Raw genomic sequence first — 23,151 nt, forward strand, 5'->3', positions numbered from 1 at the left:
TTTTTTATTAAATCTTTTAGTCTTACAAACAATACAAAATTAATATTATTTAAAATAGTTTTTTGTTTAATCGAAATCTTTGAATTCTTCATCGAAGAATCCTCTGAATGGATAAGAAGCACCAACAGATTCGATTTCTTCGACATCTTCCTTTGAGATTTCGAAATTATAAATATCTAATGATTGTCTAATTCTTTCAACTTTTGATGAAGTTGTAATTGGTAAGATTCCCTTTTGTAAAGTATATCTTAATAAGATTTGAGAATCTGTCTTACCATATTTTTCAGATAATTTGGCTAATACAGGTTTCAATGGGTGATCATCAACTTCCTTTCCATCTTTCTTTATTCTGAATAATGGAGTTAATGGACCATAAGCTTCGATTAAAATATCATTTTCCTTAGCGAATTTAAGAATATCTTTGGTTTGATTTTGTAAATATGGATGGAATTCAATTTGATTCACTTTTGGTTGATATTCTTTTGATTCAGATACTTTAATGGCTTTTTCAATATGAGGTACAGCAAAATTTGAAACTCCAATTTCTCTAACCTTACCTGATTTTTTAGCATCGATTAATTCTTTCCAAGCACTTTCAATGGTTTGACCATGAGAAATGACTTCACCAAAGAATGGAGAATGAATAAGGAATAAATCAACATAATCGGTTTGTAATTCCTTTAAGGCAATATCAATGAATTCAGTTGGACTTTTAGATGCAGCTACAAAAGTACGAAAACCAGGATTATATTTAGTAGTGATAAATACATCTTCTCTTTTGATCCCACTTTGTTTGACAGCAGCAGCGACTTCTGGATGAGTGGTATAAACTTCAGCGGTATCAATATGATTATAACCATTTTCCAAAGCTAACACCAATTGATCTACTAAATCTTGATGTAAAGTATGTTGTTCATCTTCAGGTCTCCCTTTTTTAAGCCATTGCCATTTCGTACCGGTACCCGTACCTAAAGTGATGGCTTTACCTGATTTGGTAGTGAAATTATGGATTAAACTGATTGGTTTACCGAATTGAGTCATTGTCTATGAAGTTTAGATAATTAAAGGAAAATCAACTTTGTTAAACTGGCTTAGGGGGGGATTTTTCACCGTATTTATATAATTTAGCGACTCATAGTTACCGATCCATAATTAGTCAGAAAAATTGTCGTTATCAGGGGGGGAGAAAACTAAAGCGCCATAGCTAAACTTTACCCGACAGATAACGGAATCAAAATTATTCTACCGCCGCCGCAGTTGACACAGACACACAAAATGTTTACAAGTGTAATTATGGTTAATTTGATCTTTATTGTGGATCTCAGTTTCGTTTTAAATTCATGTATATTCTTTATTATTATGTGGACATAAGCTTAGCAAGTATTTATAAGTAACTAACTAATTAAAAACTAGATATGTTTTCTCTATCGAGGTAGGTAGGTAGGTAGGTATGGATTTCATTTCATCAATCAACTTTAAAGTCCATTTAAAGCTTGTTCTTCTTCTACTGTGGTTCTTTGTTGCAAAACCAATGGTTTACCAGTAACTCTAAAGTAAATATCTTTAATATCATCAGTAGTACTTTCGAAATGGGATGAAGCATCATAACTCTTAGAAATGAAAATATTGCTATCGGTTCCATCAGTGGATGGTTCATATAAATCAGCAATTCCCATTAAGGTATCTAATCTTTCTCCTAATAATTTGAAAGCTGGTTCTAATTCAACATGGGGAGTTTCAGTTTCAATAATGGTTGAAACAATGGCCAAGTAATAACCTTTTGGAACCACACAATGAACATCAGAAAGAACAGCAATATAAATATCATGTTTACGACCCACTTGATTTTGAGGAATAATAAGTTGAACTGAATCTAAATCACTTGTACCTGCAATTGGATGATCTAAAATACACATAGCTCTAATAACTCTTGAACCAACTTTTTTAACTTTATCAGGGAAATAAGTTGGATCAGCAATAACAATAGGTGCTTTGGCGGTACCTTCTTTAGTAACCACACCAGCAAATTTTCCATCATCAGTATAAAGAACTTCATCTATTGGAGTATCTAACATATAAGTACCACCATAAATGGCAGATAATCTAGCAAACCCTTGAGGAAGTTCACCTAATCCATATAAAGGATAAATATATGGAGATTTACCATATTTTGCTACGGATTGAACATATAACATAATTCTTTCATAAGTTGGACGAGCAACTTCAGTTAAATAATGATCAGTTGACCATAAAGCCATAGCATGACCAATGAAATCCTTGGTACCACTTTCCAAACCAAAATAAGTATAAATTTCATCCATAGTATTTTTATCTAAATCGAAACCTTGATGAGTTGAAACATCATCATCATCATATTTAGCAATAAAATCTAAAAATCTCTTCATTCTTCTCTTTTCAAAGATTCCCATTAAAGATGATCTAATGGCTTCCAGTTCATTGGCAGGAACTTTGGCAATTCTACCACTTCTATAAACATATGATCCACCAATTTGTTTAAATTCAATATAACGAGTAACATCAGTATGAACTAAAATATTAGTTAATTCCCCATTGGACATTAAAAATTTAGGAATCAAATCAACACACCAATCTCTATCTCTACCAGTTAAGAACTCTGGTTTTTGAGCTGATGGTTTAAATTTCTTATATAATTGAGATAAATTTAATGATGCTGATTCCCCACCATAGAAATCTTGACGATCAATATGTAATACTTTCTTTCCTTCCACTGATAAAATACCAGAAAGAACACATTCAGTCAATCCGGTACCTAACACAATCACATCATAATTCTCATCCATTTTGAATTAAAGTTTAATTTGATTTCAATTACAAATTATATAAAATTGCTGTAATCAGTTGATACTGATTCAATCGACAATTTATAACTTTTTGTTGATGGCCTCCCTTCTTCCTCCTTTCCCCCCTCCTCCTCCCCGACGAGCGTCCTGTATATAATATTTTGTTATGGTTTATATTTCATTTAAAGTAACATAATGTCTAAATCTAACAACTATAAAACAATCTACACAATATTATGAAAATTCTTCTTGAATCCAGCTTTAACGATTTTAGAAACTTCTTCAGGATCAGAAGTTATACCAGTAAAATTTTCATAACCAGTTTCAGTAACTAAAATATCATCTTCAATTCTTACCCCACCAATATACCAATATTTATCTAAAACATCTTTATTAATATATTTAACTCTTTTAGGATCCTTTAAAGTATCTTCTAATAAGAATGGATTGAAATAACAACCAGGTTCATTAGTAACAACCATACCGGCTTTTAAATCTCTTCTAATTCTTAAATAAGCAAGTAATGGATCTGGATCAGCATAATTTGGATATCCACCAACATCATGAGTATCCATACCTAATAAATGACCTAAACCATGAGGGAAGAATCTTGCACTGACTTTTGATTCAAAGATTTCTTCTAAAGAATATTCTGATTTGAAAATACCTAATTTTTGAAATTCTTCAATTAAGACTTTATGAGCTGTTAAATGAAGATGTTCCCATGATGCACCTGGTTTAATTAATGCCATAGCAGCAGCTTGCATTTTTAAAACAGTAGTATAAATTTCTAAATGTTCTTTAGTCCAATCACCATTGATTGGAAAACATCTTGTAACATCACTGGCATAACATTCCCATTCTGCACCAGCATCAATTAACACTGACTTTTTATCAGGAGTGATTTCATCATCATTCTTGATATAATGTAAGGTTGAACATGAAGGACCAGTACAACAGATTGGATCATAACTTTGATATTTTGAACCTTGTCTAATAGCATGATACATGAATTCAGCATGAATATGAGTTTCATTGGTTTCAATTGGAGTAGCTGACATAACAGCTAAATGACAATTATCACTAATCTTAGAAGCATGTTTCATTAATTCAATTTCATAAGAATCTTTAATTAATCTTGCTTCATCCATGGCATAAAATAAATCTTTATCACCTTCCTTTAAGATAGAAGCAAATTTAATATTTGATTTATTAATATCAGTAGTAAGTAAATGAACGGTATTAATTGATTCTAAATCAGCTTGTAAAGTTTCAACATATTTAATTTCATCAGCATCGAATTTTAATTTAGCATTTTCTAAACTTAATGGTAAACCAGACCACATAACATCTTCCCAATCAATGTTTGGTAAATATAAAGTTAAATGATCATTTTGAGGTTGATAAACAATATGAGATCCTGGAATTCCACAACCTGATAAATAGAAAAAGTATCTATTTTGACGGAATGGTTTATTTTGATCACTATATAAAATCAATTCATTATCTTCTCCACTAATAAATAATACTGAAGTTTGAGCTTTTGATAAATTCTTTTCTTTTAAATGAGCATAAACATTTCTAGCATGTTGTTTGGCAGGGTATTTCTTACCCTTTAAGGATTCAGGACCAAGAGACATGATAATGGTAGGGTGTGTGTGATGTTAAAGGAACGGTCTAAAAGAGGAAGAGATTATCTGTTCAAATGATCCTTAAATTTAAAGATGGCAGTAAATTTTTATATGGTTTGTTCGGGGATCGTCCCACTAAAGTTAGCAGCAGGCGAGTGAGCGGCTCTAAATGAGAAATTTATTACTGAGATCCAAGACAAAATAAGGTCTAGTAAGCGACAACTAAGAATTATAACTTTATTTCAACTATTATGACATGATATTGAGTTAGTTTATGGACTCGTATAGGAAATGAACTACTTTGTAAGAAATCTAGCATGAAATATCGTGCATCTATGTGGACCAAACCTTGTTAAGTAGTTATGATATAATATAACACAATTATATACAGTCCTTGACTTAATCACATGACGAGTCATGTGATTAGAATTTTGATCAAAAAATAGTTAACTCTCTCTCCTTCTCATAAATCAACGCTGAAAGAAGTCTTTTGCCACTAATCAAAGCTAAAGTGATTAGATCAATTATAACCACAACAACAACATCATCAATATCATCATCAAATAATGGAAAGACTACAAAGATTATTGGGTAATGGTACCCAACCTCAAAGTGAAGGACCAGCCATTGATAATGCTGAAACTGTTTATATATCATCATTAGCTCTATTAAAAATGTTAAAACACGGTAGAGCTGGTGTTCCCATGGAAGTCATGGGATTAATGTTAGGTGAATTCGTAGATGAATTCACTATTCATGTCATAGATGTATTTGCCATGCCTCAATCGGGTACTGGTGTTTCGGTTGAAGCTGTGGATGATGTTTTCCAAACTAAAATGATGGATATGTTAAGACAAACCGGTAGAGATCAAATGGTTGTTGGTTGGTATCATTCCCATCCTGGATTTGGATGTTGGTTATCATCAGTTGATGTTAATACTCAACAATCATTTGAACAATTGAATAAAAGAGCTGTGGCTGTGGTTATAGATCCAATTCAATCGGTTAAAGGTAAAGTTGTTATAGATGCATTTAGAACCATTGATACTACTACATTAATGATGGCTCAAGAACCTCGTCAAACTACTTCAAATGTAGGTCATTTAAATAAACCATCTATACTGGCTTTATTACATGGATTAAATCGTCATTATTATTCTTTAAATATTGATTATCATAAAACTTCATATGAAACTAATATGTTATTAAATTTACATAAAAAGAATTGGCAATCAGGTTTAAAATTAATTGAATATGATCATGCTGAACATACTAATTTAGGTAATACTGAAAAAATGGTTAAAATTGCTGAACAATATAATCAAAGAGTTCAAGAAGAAAAAGAATTACTGGAAGATCAATTAAAAACAAGATATGTGGGTAAACAAGATCCAAAGAAACATTTATCAGATATTGCTGATACTTTAATTGAAGAGAATTTAACTTCTTTATTGACTGGTAATATCAATGCTGTAGCCATTCAATAGACCTTTTATATGTAAAAGTAATAAATATATAACTTAAGTCATACCTCATTCGCATATTGTAGAGCCCAAACGTAAAAATAAAAACACAGACATGAAAATATTTAAAACAGTTGGAATTTTTTGCATTCATCAAATTAAACCATGGATATACGGCCATTGAAGAAACAAAAAGTCCAAACAGATAGTTATCAACATACTATTAATCGAGAAGTGTTAAATTTCGATTTTGAAAAAGTTTGTCTGGTAACATTATCTCATAATAATGTTTATTGTTGTTTAGTATGTGGGAAATATTTTCAAGGTCGATCCATATCATCACCAGCTTATAACCATACTATTAATATTGATCATCATATCTTTCTTAATCTCAAGAGTCAGAAGTTTTATATCTTACCTGAAAATCAAGAAATTGATGGGATTCAAGATATTAAAGATTTATTAGATCCAAAGTATACTAAAGATGATGTTAATAATCTTCCTGAAACAGCTTTAGATCTTCATAAGAAATCATATTATGTGGGTTATACAGGGCTTGATAATATCTCCAATAATGATTATGAAAACGTTATAATACAAGCGTTAAGCCATATAAGGCCGATACGAGATTTTTATTTAAGATTAAGTTATCGAGATAAATTACATGATCAAATTCAACGGAAATCAATTTTGAATGATCGATTCGGGATATTAATAAGGAAATTATGGTCGATTCATTTATACCGAAATCATGTTTCACCTCATGAATTGTTACAATATGTATCGGAAGTATCAAAAAGTCAATTTTCTTTAACGGTTCAGAAATCTCCTAAGAAGTTTTTAATTTGGTTATTAAATGGCTTGCATTCTCAATTGGTGAAGTATACTAAGTCAACTGTGATAAGCGAGTCATTACAAGGAGCATTGGAGATTACCAGTTTTGATGGTGATGGTGTTCAAGTCAAATCTACAACGACTCTGAAATTCTGGGTGATTACGGTGGATTTACCACCCGCTCCATTATTTGTGGGAGAAACGATTCAAGAAGTTCAATTATCATCATTATTAGCTAAATATAATGGTGAAACTAAAGTTCATATTTCAAAGGATGAATTGCGATCGTATAAATTAGTCGAACCTTTACCTCCCTATTTAATCATTCATATAGATAGAGGATTAGAAAAAGAGGATGTTAAAAAGGGAAACCCCACTGTGGTTCAATTCCAAGATGTGATAGATTTCGCTCCATTTGTGACTCAAGAAAAGCCAACTCCAATAAACTATCGATTATTATCTACTATAAAACATGATCTGATCACAGGGGATGAAATTGATGAGAGTGATATTAAAAGTGAATGGAGTATAAATGTTCGTAAGAAGGTAGATGATACATGGTTTACAATTAAAGATTCGGAAGTTAAACCTTGTCAAGGAGAATTATTATTCCTAGATGAAAACTATATACAAATATGGGAAAAGGTAGAATAAATTAGATTTAGATATTTTAGTATTTCTCAAGTAATTTATAACTTGATTTAATTAATGAAGGATAATTCTTAATTATGATACCTATTTCTGTATCAGACAAATATTTATCGAATATAATGACATACCCAACTAATTTCAATTTCAATGACATATCTAAATTGATGAAATTACTTGATAATAATTGTAAATTTTGATTAAACAGTTTTAATTCCGATTTATAGAATGTTTTAATTGATGTGCCTGATATTTGAAATAAATTAGGATATCTGATTTTAAAAGCTTTCCAATTCGCCACTTCATAACTATTATAATATTTATTTAAATGGAATAAATCATCTTCATCTTCATCTTTAAAAATATGATTCGGATGTTCATTCAATAAACATAATATCCATAAATCAATGAATTTCGAATCAATCAAATCAGTAATTAACTTCGATTCGATATTGGTATGATCTGATTTCTTTACTGCTGTTAATGAGATGATATTTCTTGATTCGTTACTGTCTTCAATCAAGATCGGTAATTGTTGATCAGGAGCAGCATGATATGAAAGTTGAATAATTGAATTGTTTGATGATTGTCCTTTTCCATCCTTGGTAGGCAATTTCAAATTATTCTTATGAGCTAACCATAAGGCATACCCTAAAGATATGGGATCATTCGGTATATATCGTATTCTTTCATCAGAACCTTGATATGGAATGACTTGATGTACACCTAATTTAAATGAATCATCATTAGTTTTATTTTCACCTTCGAAATAAAATTGATCAATGTGATCGATAATTTCTTCCTTGGGATAGGTTATGATTGGAACAGTATCGAACAATCGTTCTATAGGTTCAGGAACCTTAACCATATTGATTTAAAATAGGTTGTGATATGTTGTTTAGTTGAAAGTTTACAGTTGCAACGTTAAAAAAAATAACTTTAGTTAAAACTGGTGCTGTAAATTTTTCCACTCCACTTCAGTTGAGATCTAGGCTTAGTGAGGAATTGATAGTACAATGATAATTCATATGGTTTAAATACTTCTAAAGATAGATTAAAAAGATATATATATATACTTATTTATAAAATATATAATTACACGGATTATGTATATGGGTATGAATTTATGTATAAATAAAGGTGGGTGGGTGAATAGGTAGATTGAAGATGATTTGGGGGGGCAAGTTAGCTAGCTGGATTGTCGAATAACAATTGAACGGAACTGATTGATTGATTGATTGAAGATAATAATCACTTAGACTGATTAGATATCTTCTTCAGGAATCAAATCAATAGCTAAATCATACCAAGTTGTATCAGCAAATTTACATTCACTTTCACCTAAATTATTAAACCCAATTTTTTCATAAAATGGAATTAATTCTTTATGAGCAATTATAACAATTTTATCACCTAAATCTTGATTTGATAATTTTTGAACATAATCATGCATTAAAAGAGTACCTAAATTATGACCTTGCCAATTTGGATCAACCACTAATGAATGAATTCCTATCCATCTTGAACTTTCAATATGACCTATAGTTGTAGATTCTTCATCAGTGGAAGGAGGAATTTCCATAGCTCCATCCGTGATTCTTTGGGATGGGATCTTGGTAGCGATTATATGACCAATTAAAGTTTCCTTAGTATAAGAAGATTTGGAAGGCAATTCATCAAGATTTTCTTCTTCTTCATCTTCATTATTTTGAGTCACATCATCATTAGCAATCTTTGATTTTTGTTCTTGATCTAACTTTTCTGCTACTTCTGGTAAGTTTATAGCGTTATATTTATATTCATAATCTCTAATGAATATACCTGAACATAATTCGGGACATACCGTTAATCTATATTGGAATTTTTCTGGAGAACATCTTTCAGATTCAGAAAAACCTTTATTTTCCAAGGCGATACATTGATTGATATCTTCTATGGTGAGAGGTCGAATGGATATGTTAGGAGGGAAATTAGACATGATGGTTTGTTCGTAATGTAGATGAATCACTAGTTAAGACAGAGATCAAATGATTGTTGGAAAGAAACTATTTTAGGATTTGTGGTTAGGGGACACAACAGCGGTAAGTTTTTTCTGTTTGCGGGTAGATACAGGAATGGAAATAAATTTGGTTGAATTGCCAGTGATCGCAATTGACAATTTATAATTTGGGGGGAAGGTCAGGAAGGAATTTACTGAGACAGGCGACGAAGAGTCATATGGTAAGCTACTGGATAAATACAACAACTTATGATATATATTGCTTTTTATTTCTTATCTACTATACAACTAACTACAATTACAAATGATACTACTACATGGTACTGATAATGATGATAACCTGTAACTCTAACTATAAGGCGTTTCTTTCTTTATAAGCACGCGACTTCTAAATATGATACGATAAACTTCTTTACTCTAAATCCTTTTCAGTTAAATTATTTTGATTACTACCATCATCAGCATTTAAGATACTTTTACCAATCTCCCATAAATGAACTATATTATCATCTGCTACTGATGCTAACGTCCATTCCTTATATGGACACCAACTTAAATCAGTTACAGCTCCAGTATGACCCGCATGCATCATAAATAATTCAGAACAACCATCTTCAGCATCTTCTTGTTGTTGTTCTTCTCCAATTTTAAATAAATCCCAGATGATTAATCGACGATCTTGAGATCCAGAAGCAATTATCCCATCTTTATGAGGAGAAAATTCTAAACTTGTAATTGAATCAGAATGTCCCATCATAGTATGAAGTAATCCTTTACCATCCCCAAATTTTCTTAAATCTAATAAATTAATATTAGAATTAGTATTACCAATGGCTAATAAATTATGAGAAAATGGTGAAAATGCTAACGAATTGATCCCCTTAGATTCAGGATTATGAAATTTTGATATGGGTTTTTCTGAAGTTCTAATATCAAATAAAAATGTATATTTATCATCACTTACTGATCCCAATAAATTTTGATCAAAATAATGCCATTTGGCATCATTAACAATATCTCCATGTGAACTATTACTGAACAATTGATCTTTATTGATATCAGTTAGTACGATTGATTTATCATCGGATGAACTTAATAAGTATCCTTTATGATGGGGAGACCATGATAATCCATAACCATTGGCTTCATGAGGAGTTAAATGACTTATGGAGGTCTTAGCTTCTTTACTATCGATATTATATAAATCAATCTCTCCTTCTCCATTGATAGTAGCCACGATTGATGGATCTTGAGGCATATATCTTGCTCTATTTATTTCAAAACTATTTTCAAATTTCTTAATAATTTTAATTCGTGATGAAGCTTTCTTATCCGAATTATTCAACGGTAATTGAGTTGACGCTACTTTTAAATAATTAGTATCTTCCCCTGAAGTATGAGTACCTAATAATAATTTAGATTCAATTATTCCATCTTCAATAGTATGATATGGTAACCATTGAACAGTTAATGAAGGCCACGTTAAGGCTGTCTCACTGACAAATTCATACATGAATCGACAATTCTTCCTCCATAATTGATATTCTTCTTTGATGGTCAACTCACGTTGAGCCGTATCTTCTTGTGGTTCCTCAGACATGGTGGATGAGTGATGTTATATATGTATATATCAACCGTTTGTCGTTGTTCAATCAACAAAACTATTTCAGTTCTTTGAATTTATTTTTCATGGAGGGAGCAAGAATTAAATTAATGGAGAGGACGCGCGTTGGGGGAAAAATAATAAACGTTTTATTTTATTTACGGTATATATCTAGAATGCATTTTGTATATTTATAAATATTTATGTATATGTCTATATGGAGGGAGTAGTAATCGTAACTGTTCTTCTTTTCTATATGGATCACACAAGGGTATCAGGAGGGAGACTCGATCTTGTCTTGACAGTCTGATCTACTTCTAAATAATCACCTGTTCTAGCACTATTATGCAGCAGATTAACTTCATAAAAATCAATCACTTTTAAGGCATCACTTATATGATCAAAATATGGTTCTTCTTTAGTTTCAATCAAATCATAAATCTCAGAGGATTCATCAATATCAATAGGGATAGCTTCTTCGTCATCATCATCGGCACCTTCACCTTCGAAATTGATCTCGGGGGATTCAGTTAAACTTCTTCTACGTTTCATTCGACTATAAGCTTGTCTCTTTTGAGAATCAAAATAATTCAATGCATCAAGATCAGCAATTAAAAGATCAACAATTCCAGTATTTAATAATCTCTTTCTTAATTTGGCATTTTTATTAACTCTCACAAAGAATGAATGAATTTTCCTACCTCTATAACCTAAGATTAAATCCTTTAAGATTTGGGCGGCGGATGAATCAATTTCTGTCATACCTTTTAAATCAAAGATAATATAATTTGTCATAGATGCATTTCTACGAGGTTTCATAGCAGGATGAGCTTTGGTAGATCCATACATTTCAACTCTTTTAAGACGAGATCTTAAATCACTGCTATTAGTGAAGGTTAAAGGTTCTGGAATTCTGATAATTAAACATCCTTCAATTTCTTCAAGTACATGAGTATTTAAATGAGTAAAGTTTTCATCGCCAAAATAATTATATTTTTGAAGTTTTAATTTTTCAGCCATATCATTAGTGAAATCACTACCAACACCACCTTGATTTGAATTAGCATTTAAATGAATTAATGCTGCATCCGGTATATCTGCATCAAGGAAAGTATTTGAACCAGGGTATCTTCCTAAAATTTGAATTCTAGATTGGGCAGAATGTCTTATAACTCGAATTAACAGATAAATCAATCCCACTGCAATACCACCTTCCATAGAAAAGAATAAAGTGGTAAGAACAGTAACACCAAATGTGATTAATTCATTGTAACCACGAGCTTTCCAATGGAAATAAACTTCAAAAGGAGCTTCTTCCATTAAGGAAATACCAATGACAGCAGTTATAACACTTAACATACATTCCGGTACGAAATATAAGAAATCAAGTAAAAATCCAATGGTGAATAATGTACAAATCCCCATAATACCTCCCAGTAATGTAGTCTTGGCGAAAATAGCATTAATTTTACTTCTGCCATAACCTCCGAAAGCAGGTAAAGCACCAACGAATGATCCGACTATATTGATGGATCCTAATGCTACTAATTCACGATTTGATGAGATAGGTAAATCATAGGTTGAACCTAATGATTTTGAAGCGGTAGTTGATTCAAAAAATCCTAACATGGCACAAAGGAATCCTGAAGTACTAAGGCTTTTAATTAAAGGCCACATTTTTGCTGTGAATGGATTATATAATTGTAATGCCCCACCTTTATGAACTGTACCGATGATTTTTATACCTTCTTGATCCCAACGATATATTGAACATAACCAAGTTGAAATCCCCACTACGATTAAAATTTCGGGAATGAATACTGCTTTATCATAAAATGAATTTTTCTTACTATTTTTAGCGGCATATTTTTTAAATATTCTGATGGCCATTATAATGACAAATCCCGTCATACTGATGGTAAAACTTAATTCATGTAATTGATTATAATGTCCGAAAAGGAATCGGACTTTATCGAATGGTGAATGAATATCCATTGCTGAAGGATCATCGGATATTTTCTTTAATAATTCTTCTAATCCCATAACCACGACTAATGAATTAATCACCATAACTAACCCAACACCACTTATAAACCCCTTTAATAAAGATGCACTTAAAACATTATCTAAGAATCCAAATCTACCTAATCCGAATCCTAATAAACTGGCCCCACTGACGAAAGTTATGGCCACCACATACTCCATAGGGTCTAATTCTTTTTTATTGGAATGATGTAATAATGGTTCAACAGCTTGACCCACAATTAATGAAATAGGACCTTCTGGACCTACCACCATTTGAGGCACACTTCCAAAGATTAAATATATTAAGGGTGATATCCCTAAGGATAATAAACCTGATAAAACAGGGACATGAGCTAAGGAGGTAGCATATGAAAGGGATAAAGGTAATTGAAAGAACACCAAGGTTAAACCTCCGATTAAATCCCCGATAAAAAAAGCAGGAGTATAATGTTTGACCCAAGATAAGAATGGTAAATAATAAGGAAGCATTTCACTCCATTGTAAGCCTTCAAGATTTTGAGCTGAACCTGGAACATAATCATGAACACTTTCTTCTTCTGCTAATGGAGGGTATACCGTTTGAAGATTTGAATGAGTATGAATCATTTGAGTTGGTAAACCAAATTGATATATGATTGACTCTACATCGGTATTATCTTTATGAGCAGAAGAATTTGTAGGAGGACTTAAATGAGTTGGACTTGGACTTTTTTGATTTGGAATTGGAGGATGATGGAGGGTATTACTATTACTTATATTATGAATGCTGATATTATCATTGATTGGCATACGAGATGCTGCTGTTATGGATTGATAATCAAGTTCAAGATTATTTCGATCTATAAGAGCTTGTCTATCACTGGTTACAGTATTGACTCTTCGACTTGATATATGTCTAATGCTAGGGGATGGACTTGTAACTCGCCTAAAACTACCTTCATCTGGGGTGGCAGTTCTTGCGGCGGATCTCACTGGTCTTAAAGTATTTGTTGAATTATTGGTTGATACAGATGAAGAAGGTTGAGGTTTGGACATGATGAATGGTGGAGATATCCTCTCTTCTTCTTCTTAAGTAATGTAGTTAACTAGCAAACTATGAAACAGGTATAAGTCTATGAAATTTACGGTTGACAGATTTTGATATAAAAATAAAGTTATAAAATTTTCTATTTCTATTTTTTAGTGATACTCCACGTGAAGTGAAGTTTGAGCTCTTTCCCCAACTAAATTTAATCGCCATCTCTCTCCCGCTAATTATGTCACTCTTCTCAGTAAAATTTTATTTCTATTTTTAACGTCTCGTATATTTTACTTACTACAATTTAACCAATCATATAATTTATATTCATAATACAGGGCTTATATACTGTAACTATCATATCAAATGTAGTACTATTTTATGATCAACTCTTATGTCTTGTTATGACCACATATCTACTTTAATTATTATTGCTAGTTTTGTTTACTTCTCTCTATTAGTCTAAACCACTACGCTAAATAAGAGCCACAATTACGAACAATTAATAACACTAACGTCTTATACATCAAACTCATACAACCCTTGATTATACAAAAAGTAAACGATTAAACGCTATCCACAAAAATGAATCAAACAATATTATCAAGTGAAATTGATTTTCTTAAAAGTTATTATAATTGTTGCTCCAAAAAAGTAATTATCTTGCAAAAATGACTTCAAACACCATTTAAAGTGAAACTGAACTATTTATTACAACTTTACATTCACAATTAAACTAATTCTACTTGAATATACACTATTTTGCAATAATAATTATAATAACCAACAACGATTATGTTTTGCAATAATTATTATACAAATAAAATTCCGCTATCGGTGAAGTCATGTGACTTCTGGTTCCAATTTTTTTCAGATTTTTTTTTTTCAGTTAAAGCTTACAACTAAACACCTTTACCATTATAACAAGTTTAACTAACTATATACTCATTCAACCATGTTATCCATTGGTAAGAGACTTTTCTCTACTTCAAGCACAAGATTGAATACTCTTGTGTTTGTTGAATCTTCAAAATCAAAAGTTTCACCCGCATCTTTATCATCTATAACTGCTGCTTTACAATTAGGTAAACCTGTTAGTGCATTGGTTGCTGGTCCTGAAGGGGAAATCATTGCTAATGATGTATCTAAAATTAATGGTATAACAAAAGTTATCGTGGCTAAAGGTGATCAATATAATCATTATTTACCTGAAGAATTATCCCCTTTGGTGAAAGATATCTTAACTAATAATAACTTTACTCATTTTGTAACTGCTGCATCAGCAGTTGGGAAATCATTATTACCAAGAGTTGGAGCTTTATTAGATGTTCAACCTATATCAGATATTGTTAAAGTAGAATCAGAACATACGTTTGTAAGACCAATTTATGCTGGTAATGCATTATCAACCGTTAAATCCAATGATAAATTAATTTTAACCTCAGTAAGATCAAGTGCATTTGCTCCAATTGAAATCTCAGATGCCACTAATCCAATTGAAGAATTTTCTGGTAATATATCTTCAAATAATAGAACTGAATTTGTTTCAGAATCAATTTTAAGTTCAGAAAGACCTGAATTAGGTTCAGCTTCAAAAGTTGTAGCTGGAGGTCGTGGTTTAAAGAATAAAGAAACATTTGATCAATTACTTGAACCATTAGCAATTAAATTAAATGCGGCTGTTGGAGCATCAAGAGCTGCTGTTGATAATGGATTCTGTGATAATTCTTTACAAATCGGTCAAACTGGTAAAATCATTGCTCCAGATTTATATATTGCCGTTGGTATTTCTGGTGCTATTCAACATTTGGCAGGTATGAAAGATTCAAAAACTATAGTTGCTATTAATAAAGATCCAGAATCACCTATTTTCAATGTAGCTGATATTGGATTAGTTGGTGATGTTAATGAAATCATTCCTGAATTAACTGAAAAGTTATAATCTCCTCTCGTCTATATATACTAATAAACATTCATTGATCCCATTGTTGCATAATTTTTGGTTATAGTAATTTTCACGTGCCGCCATTTTTGAGAGGTCGTTTGGGGCTCACCGAGCTCCACACAAAATAAAAATTTAAATCGTGACAAGTTTTCATTTTAAGCAGCTCAAAGGGCAAATTGACAACCATCTTGAATTGGATTGGATTTAATCAAATCACATCAAATCAAGTCAGGTCAAGTCAATTACAGTAACTGATCCTACGCGTAACTAAATATCAAACTGTTGAAGTCATGGATAGAGACGAACTATCACTCCCAGAAGAAATTCTTTCGACTACGTCTTCATCTTCATCATTCGTACCAGTTGATCAAATTCAAGATGCTATTCAAATCATTGATGAAAATAAACAATTCAATCAAGAAATCTTGTCCTACATAAAGAAAACTACTAAGACTGTTGGCAATGATTATCATATCATTTCTGTGTTTGGATCTCAATCGACTGGGAAATCAACTTTATTAAATCGGTTATTTAATACCAATTTCGATGTCATGGAAGAATCAAGACGTCAACAAACTACCAAGGGGATCTGGTTAGCTAGTTCACCTATTATCTCCAATTCAAAATCAAGTACTAAACAACAACAAGTTGATGAAGGTGATTCTATTCTTGTTATGGATGTTGAAGGTACTGATGGTAGAGAAAGAGGTGAAGATCAAGATTTTGAAAGGAAAGCTGCTCTATTCGCTATGGCAACTTCAGAAATTTTGATTCTTAATATTTGGGAAACTCAAATTGGTTTATATCAAGGAGCTAACTTGGGATTATTAAAAACGGTATTTGAAGTTAATATATCATTATTTGGAAAATCAAAATTAGAAAAGACAAATGATCATAAAGTTTTATTATTAATTGTTATAAGAGATCATATTGGTACTACTCCCAAGGAAAATTTAGCTGATATTATCGTTCAAGATTTAAATCAAATTTGGGATACATTGAATATCCCAACTGAATTAAGTCATTTGAAATTTAATGATTTTTTTGATATTGATTTCCATGCGTTACGTCATAAAGTTTTACAACCTAAAGAATTCATGGAAGATATTTATGAATTAGGAAATGAATTCAAAGGGTTATTCAAACCTAATTATCATCATAATATCCCTATTGATGGTTGGACTTTATATGCTGAGAATTGTTGGAATCAAATTAATAATAATAAAGATTTGGATTTACCTACACAACAAATTTTAGTGGCTAAATTTAAATGTGATGAAATTATTTCCACTATATTTGATGAATTTTTAGTCAAATTTAATGAATTACCAAATTTGATTAATGGAGATTATGAAAATTTTGGTCTTTTATTGATTGATTTAAGAGATGATATTTTGGAAAATTATAAATCATTAGCATCAAAATATAATAAAAGTGTATTTGAACAAAAGGAATTAACTTTAAAGGATAAATTGAATGGGAAATTTAAAGAAATCTTTGATACCCAAGTTAAATTATTGTTGGAAACTAATATTAATAAATTTAAATCCACCATGATTGAATATTCCGGATCGAAAACGTTTTATAATCAAACTTTAACTTTACAAAAGGGAATCAGTCAAGATTTTAATCAACAAATCAAACATATTTCTTTGAATGACGATCTTTCTTATGATCATCATGTGGAAGAATTTAATACTCAAATCAATAATCTTATTCAAAAACAACAAGTTCTTGAATTGCAAAATATTTTAAATAAATCACTTAAGAAATTAAATAATGGATTGAATAAGTATTTACAATTTGAATTGAATGATCCAAAGGCTGACCTTTGGGATAATGTGTTACTGAAATTCAATCAAATCAATGAAGAATTATTCACTAATTATACCTCAAGTGAAGGTAAGATTGATTTTGGATTAGGTACTACTGACCAAATTAATAAAGATTCGATTGCGAAATTTAAATTTAAATCATGGGTTAAATTTTATGAAATTAATCATAAATTAATCAGTAAAACCAATCTTTTGACATTATTAAAGGATAGATTTGATGATAAATTTAGATATGATGAAAATGGATTACCCAAATTATACATTGATGCTCATGAATTAGAAGTTCAATTTGATAAATCAAAGAGTTTTTCCTTGGATATCTTACCTATTTTATCCCTTGCTACTTTGAAAGATGGTAGTGAAATCTTACCTGAATTTGATATTTTCAATAAAACATTAAGAATCAAGTATCTTGGAAAAGAACAAGTTGAACAAGATGATGATGATGAAGAAGACGATGATGAAGATAAATGTTTTGCTGAAAATATCACTGAACAAGAAAAATCGGAAATTTTAACTAAATTCAAGAAAGAAATCGATGCTAAATTCATTGAAACCAAGAGATCCATTGTGCAACATATTACTCAAATCCCATACTACATTTATTTAATCATCGTTGCATTGGGATGGAATGAATTCATGGCTATACTTCGAAATCCATTATTATTTTCGTTATTAATTATCATTGTGGCTGGGGTATATATATTATATCAATTAAATTTATTAAGACCGGCATTAATTGTGGTACAAAGATTAATTGATGAAGTTATAAATGTCACCAAAGAGAAATTAAGAGAAGTTTTAATTGATGATTATCAACCTTCCGGAAGAAGATTAGAAAGAATTAGTAAGAATAAATTGGAATTTGAAAATAAAAATGATAATGATGATGATGATGATCAAGGTGAAACGATTGAATTACAAGATTTAAAATCAAGTACATAGGTATGGTAGATAGTTTTAATAACCAGTAAATTAGCTAATACACAAATTTAATTAATAATTGTAATCTTAATCATAAATGTGTAGGTAAATATTTTTAAGTCTCACGATATATTACCATAAAAGAAAAATTTAAATTTTTGCAACATAACCAAATTAAGCTTAACATGGATAGGTCAGACCCCTAACTTAGACGAGAAAAAGTTTATATTGTGAGTAAATGAATCAACAGGGGGTAGGGGGTACTGAGATGTGGGCAACACAAGTAGATTAAGACAGGGGTAATGAAACCACGGTGTAGAAATATCATTTGAGTGATGAGAGAAAATTTAGGACATAAGCGAAACTGTATAGGAATTAAGCTTTTCTAGGGGACAATTGGAGCATGGGGATAGGGGGAAGGAGGGAGGGTTAGAAATTGAGTTTTAGTATACCTTACAGTAGTTCTACATGACATGATACATGGGGTAAGGTATGGAGAGGAATATTGATAGTTGATATGGATATTAACGTCGATCATAGTGATATTTATTTGAGTATTTGTATCTAGGAATGGAAGGGAATGGAAGAGGGACGAATTATTCGATTATAGAATACTAGAAGTAACCACCCCATGGAGATAATAGGTTGTTATTAGTGAAACGTCATAAAATAATGGTGGCATTTGGTATAAAATTATATTCACTTAAAAAGATAGTAAATGAAAATCGATAAAAATGTAACATTATTCTATAATTACTGGGGGGTGATACAAAGGTAAGGATAAGGGAATAAATAGTCCGAAAATAATAAGATCAAAAAAAAGGTTAAGTATGGGGTATAATCAACTAATACTAATAACAATACCCGTAACATCATAAATACAAATTAGACGATAAAAAAAATAGGTAGTACAGAAATAGAAACAGAGTATAAAGTTAGAAGTATGGAGTGGCATCCACACAAAACGAAATAAAAATAATTACCAACAAACGAAATAAATGAATAAACAAATGCTGGGCCACCCTTATAACAGAGTAGATCTTATAATGTATATATAGATCTTTTGTATAATTGTGGTTAGCTTTGGGTTTGGTTTGGATGTTAAACTTTGATTGATTGGGATTAGAAGTTGATCCATTTTTTTTTTTGATTGTGAAAAAAATGCCTTTGTTCCTGTATACAGTGGATAATGTAACCTTCAATTTATGTCACATTTTAAAATGGTTGCAATTTTTTTAATGGTGGTTTATATGCAGGTCGTTATGGTATGCCATATCGAATTATATAATATAGAAGTAAACCAATATATCATATAAGTTATAAGTTATAACTAGTCAATTGATAGAGTATATAGTAGTACTATTAACAACTGATCAATGGTAAGATCATAATATCACGCTAAAGATCATATGTATATATATATATATATACTCTAACGTATAAGTTCATATATATATAGAGACCGTTAGTCTCTATATATCTAATTTCTATCCTGCACACAATAAACTGTTACATTACAATTTTTTTTCTGTAACCATTTGTTTAAGTAACTATCAAAAAAAACTGATATAAACTTGAAATCAAACTAAATCCATATAGTAAATTAATATGACAATATCAAAATACAACTTTAAATTTATACAACTTACAACCCCATTAGACTATTAAGAGATTAATTAATTATCCCACTATTATTCCCCCAGTACAACCCACTTTATTTACATTCTAATTGTTTTTTTTGTATTCATTTTACCTCAGTTGATTAGCCTTACTGCAACTGCAACTGCAACTTCAACTTCAACTCCAAGTTACTCCACTGTGTCCCACAATAATTAATATTTACTACCACCTACTACTGTCTATCTATCTGTTCGCCCGCTAACGACGTTTCCCATTTCATCCCATTACTGATCTTTTTTTCACCATTAACGGCCCATTTCACTAAAATTATTTACATGTACCGTTAAAAAATCTTATTCTAATATTTTAATTATATTATATTATATTCCTCCTACTTCAACTACCACAACTAGTTAACCGATTTTGTTTCTTTATACCAGAAAAAACTGTATATATGATATCTTAAATCCTGTTCATTTTTTAAATCTTGACTTTACATTTATTTATTTAAATTATCCAATTTACTTTCATCATATTTATATATATATATATACTTCCTTCCCATATATATATAATCTTATACCTCATCTGTTGATTGCATTTTAACGACTCATCCTTATTTATTATACCAACTTCAACTCACTTTCATTTTATTCTTCATTTCATTAGATTCTTTGCATAACTTATATTTTATCATCATGTTACAACCAATTCCTTCATCTCCAGGTATGACTGGCCCAATGTCCATTAAAGGTAATACTGATACCCTTACCAATACCGTCACCAATAGTTCAACTACTTCCGATGATGATTTAGAAACTGCTTTAGATAGTAGATTATCTTCTGAATCTTCTTCAACTTCTTCATCTCCAAATACTACCATAAATAAAATTAATGATATTTCTCCAATTAGTACTGGTACTACTACTCCTTCCTTATTACCAAGTATCGTTAATGAATTCCTTGGTGAAATCAATGATGACCATTTAAATCAACAATCTGATTTATTATTACATGATTTTAATGAAGCTTTACAAGAAAATTCTAAAATCACCATGTTACCAAATTATAATATTAATCCATCGGGAAATGAATTTGGTCAATTTTTAGTGATTGATTTAGGGGGTTCAACTTTAAGAATTGCTATTATTAAAATCGATAAACCAACTGATCATGATGAAGCTGATAGATCTAAACGTATTCATATTTTGAATGAAAAATCATGGATTATTGAAAATAATTTTAAAACTATTGATAATAATTTCTTTAAATTCATTGCATCTAAAATCGCTGAAATCATTAAAGATGATGAAGAATTTTCTAATTGTCATATTATTAAAACTGGTATTAGTTGGTCATTCCCATTAAAAACTACCAATTATAATAATGGTAAGATTGTTCATGTTTCGAAAGGATATACTATTTCTGATGAAATTTATAATAAAGATTTAAAAACCATTTTAGAATCGGTTTTAAAATCAGAATTCAATTTATTAATAGATGTTAAAATCATTTTAAATGATTCATTGGCTGTCTATGCTGCTGGTTCATTCATGGATAAATTTATGAAATTAGCTCTTGTATTAGGAACAGGTACTAATATGTGTTGTTCATTAAATAAAAAAGATTCTGATTTAATGCATGATGATAAAAAATTAGGTACTCAAGATAAAGTATTATTTAATACTGAATTATCATTATTTGGTCAATCTATTATTAAACAATTCACTAATAAATATGATGGATTAATTGATTCAAGATTTAATCAAGTAATTGATTTACATTTTAAAACTTTTATGACAGTTGATCCAATCTCCAAAACTATTTTCCAACCATTAGAATTAACTACTAGTGGAAGATATTTACCTGAATTAACTAGATTAGTATTATGTGATTTAATTAATGCTAAAGAAATCTTTACTAGATTATCATGTCAAGATTTAGCTCATATTTTACATGCTAGTTATGATGGTATTACGGGGAAATTGATTTGTTTTATTAATGAAACTGAAGATTTACAAGACATTAAATTAAAATTACATGAGATTTATCAATGGGATATTGATTTAATCACCACCAATGATATTCTTAATTTAAAAACTATTATTGAAACCATTTTAACCAGAGGAGCATTTATTATTAGTATTCTGGTTATTGCATTTATAAAATTAATCCAATTACATAATCCTGAAGAATTCCAATCATTATTAGATCAAAAAGTTATTAATATTGGATATGTGGGTTCCGTATTACATCATTTTAATCATTATAGACATTTAATTAAACAATTTATTAATGATAATACTGAAATCAAACAATTTGGATTAAAAGTTGATTTCAAATTGATTGAAAATAGTTCAGTCATTGGTCCTGCCATTGGTGCTGCCTATTACTCATAGATATATCTGTGAGTGAATGATTGTATGAATAAATAAATCTTGTGTAATGTTTTACGATTTTAAAAAACCCTTTAAAAATATCAAAAAATAACCAAAAAAATTACCCAACCCCATTTTAAATAGTACAGTAAAAAGTAATGAATTTCCAAAAGTATATAGTATATAGTATAGATTTATTATATAAACGACATTTATCTATAATCTTGAAATTGTAGTTGAAGTGGTATTAGTTACTATAGTAGAGTATAAGTATAAGGTTAGTGATGGCTAAAGTTGCGAAAAATAGTTGGACCGAATTTAACCGATGGAGACCGATCCTTAACCAAAAAGTATAATACCGATCAAAATTTAAACTATTACGGTTCATAACAATTTATGATACTAA

At 30.3% G+C, this 23,151-nt stretch overlaps 12 protein-coding genes across 12 annotated transcripts; 5 read left to right on the top strand and 7 right to left on the bottom strand. All coding sequences in view use genetic code 12, as the record gives it.

Annotated features, from left to right (window-relative positions):
* Window positions 1–17: 17 nt before the first annotated feature.
* Window positions 18–1,323, bottom strand: DFJ63DRAFT_321392 (uncharacterized protein). The gene has a single exon (XM_064907327.1). The coding sequence runs from the start codon at window positions 1,039–1,041 to the stop codon at window positions 67–69; it is 975 nt and encodes a 324-aa protein (XP_064759552.1). The 5' UTR covers window positions 1,042–1,323; the 3' UTR covers window positions 18–66.
* Window positions 1,324–2,965, bottom strand: GDI1 (Gdi1p). The gene has a single exon (XM_064907328.1). The coding sequence runs from the start codon at window positions 2,820–2,822 to the stop codon at window positions 1,476–1,478; it is 1,347 nt and encodes a 448-aa protein (XP_064759553.1). The 5' UTR covers window positions 2,823–2,965; the 3' UTR covers window positions 1,324–1,475.
* A 13-nt stretch (window positions 2,966–2,978) lies between these two features.
* Window positions 2,979–4,675, bottom strand: DFJ63DRAFT_264199 (putative Xaa-Pro dipeptidase). Its single transcript, XM_064904568.1, has one exon. It carries the CDS (start codon window positions 4,460–4,462, stop codon window positions 3,047–3,049), a length of 1,416 nt encoding a protein of 471 aa, XP_064759554.1. The 5' UTR covers window positions 4,463–4,675; the 3' UTR covers window positions 2,979–3,046.
* Window positions 4,676–5,940, top strand: DFJ63DRAFT_338832 (proteasome regulatory particle lid subunit; the record flags this gene model as incomplete). Its single annotated transcript, XM_064908703.1, has 1 exon — window positions 4,676–5,940. Exon 1 carries the CDS (start codon window positions 5,020–5,022, stop codon window positions 5,938–5,940), a length of 921 nt encoding a protein of 306 aa, XP_064759555.1. The 5' UTR covers window positions 4,676–5,019.
* A 141-nt stretch (window positions 5,941–6,081) lies between these two features.
* DFJ63DRAFT_290983 (ubiquitin specific protease) lies at window positions 6,082–7,404 on the top strand (the record flags this gene model as incomplete). The annotated part of the gene is made up of 1 exon (XM_064905362.1): window positions 6,082–7,404. One exon carries the CDS (start codon window positions 6,082–6,084, stop codon window positions 7,402–7,404), a length of 1,323 nt encoding a protein of 440 aa, XP_064759556.1.
* Window positions 7,405–7,412: 8 nt separating this feature from the next.
* SAM35 (SAM complex subunit) lies at window positions 7,413–8,464 on the bottom strand. The gene has a single exon (XM_064904567.1). It carries the CDS (start codon window positions 8,264–8,266, stop codon window positions 7,421–7,423), a length of 846 nt encoding a protein of 281 aa, XP_064759557.1. The 5' UTR covers window positions 8,267–8,464; the 3' UTR covers window positions 7,413–7,420.
* On the bottom strand, window positions 8,465–9,611 carry DFJ63DRAFT_264291 (polyamine acetyltransferase). Its single transcript, XM_064904573.1, has one exon. It carries the CDS (start codon window positions 9,374–9,376, stop codon window positions 8,663–8,665), a length of 714 nt encoding a protein of 237 aa, XP_064759558.1. The 5' UTR covers window positions 9,377–9,611; the 3' UTR covers window positions 8,465–8,662.
* HAT2 (Hat2p) lies at window positions 9,593–11,156 on the bottom strand. The gene has a single exon (XM_064904566.1). The coding sequence runs from the start codon at window positions 10,995–10,997 to the stop codon at window positions 9,810–9,812; it is 1,188 nt and encodes a 395-aa protein (XP_064759559.1). The 5' UTR covers window positions 10,998–11,156; the 3' UTR covers window positions 9,593–9,809.
* A 105-nt stretch (window positions 11,157–11,261) lies between these two features.
* On the bottom strand, window positions 11,262–14,579 carry DFJ63DRAFT_324039 (uncharacterized protein; the record flags this gene model as incomplete). The annotated part of the gene is made up of 2 exons (XM_064907581.1): window positions 11,262–13,938; window positions 14,560–14,579. 2 exons carry the CDS (start codon window positions 14,577–14,579, stop codon window positions 11,262–11,264), a joined length of 2,697 nt encoding a protein of 898 aa, XP_064759560.1.
* A 71-nt stretch (window positions 14,580–14,650) lies between these two features.
* Window positions 14,651–16,132, top strand: DFJ63DRAFT_264295 (uncharacterized protein). The gene has a single exon (XM_064904574.1). The coding sequence runs from the start codon at window positions 14,999–15,001 to the stop codon at window positions 15,983–15,985; it is 987 nt and encodes a 328-aa protein (XP_064759561.1). The 5' UTR covers window positions 14,651–14,998; the 3' UTR covers window positions 15,986–16,132.
* Window positions 16,133–16,278: 146 nt separating this feature from the next.
* NAG6 (dynamin-like GTPase) lies at window positions 16,279–18,768 on the top strand (the record flags this gene model as incomplete). The annotated part of the gene is made up of 1 exon (XM_064906668.1): window positions 16,279–18,768. One exon carries the CDS (start codon window positions 16,279–16,281, stop codon window positions 18,766–18,768), a length of 2,490 nt encoding a protein of 829 aa, XP_064759562.1.
* Window positions 18,769–21,107: 2,339 nt separating this feature from the next.
* HXK1 (hexokinase 1) lies at window positions 21,108–22,766 on the top strand (the record flags this gene model as incomplete). The annotated part of the gene is made up of 1 exon (XM_064905365.1): window positions 21,108–22,766. One exon carries the CDS (start codon window positions 21,108–21,110, stop codon window positions 22,764–22,766), a length of 1,659 nt encoding a protein of 552 aa, XP_064759563.1.
* Between the last annotated feature and the right edge of the window lie 385 nt (window positions 22,767–23,151).

Source organism: Scheffersomyces coipomensis (assembly GCF_036884675.1).
Source record: "Scheffersomyces coipomensis strain NRRL Y-17651 chromosome Unknown DFJ63scaffold_9, whole genome shotgun sequence".
Taxonomy (NCBI): Eukaryota; Fungi; Ascomycota; class Pichiomycetes; order Serinales; family Debaryomycetaceae; genus Scheffersomyces; species Scheffersomyces coipomensis.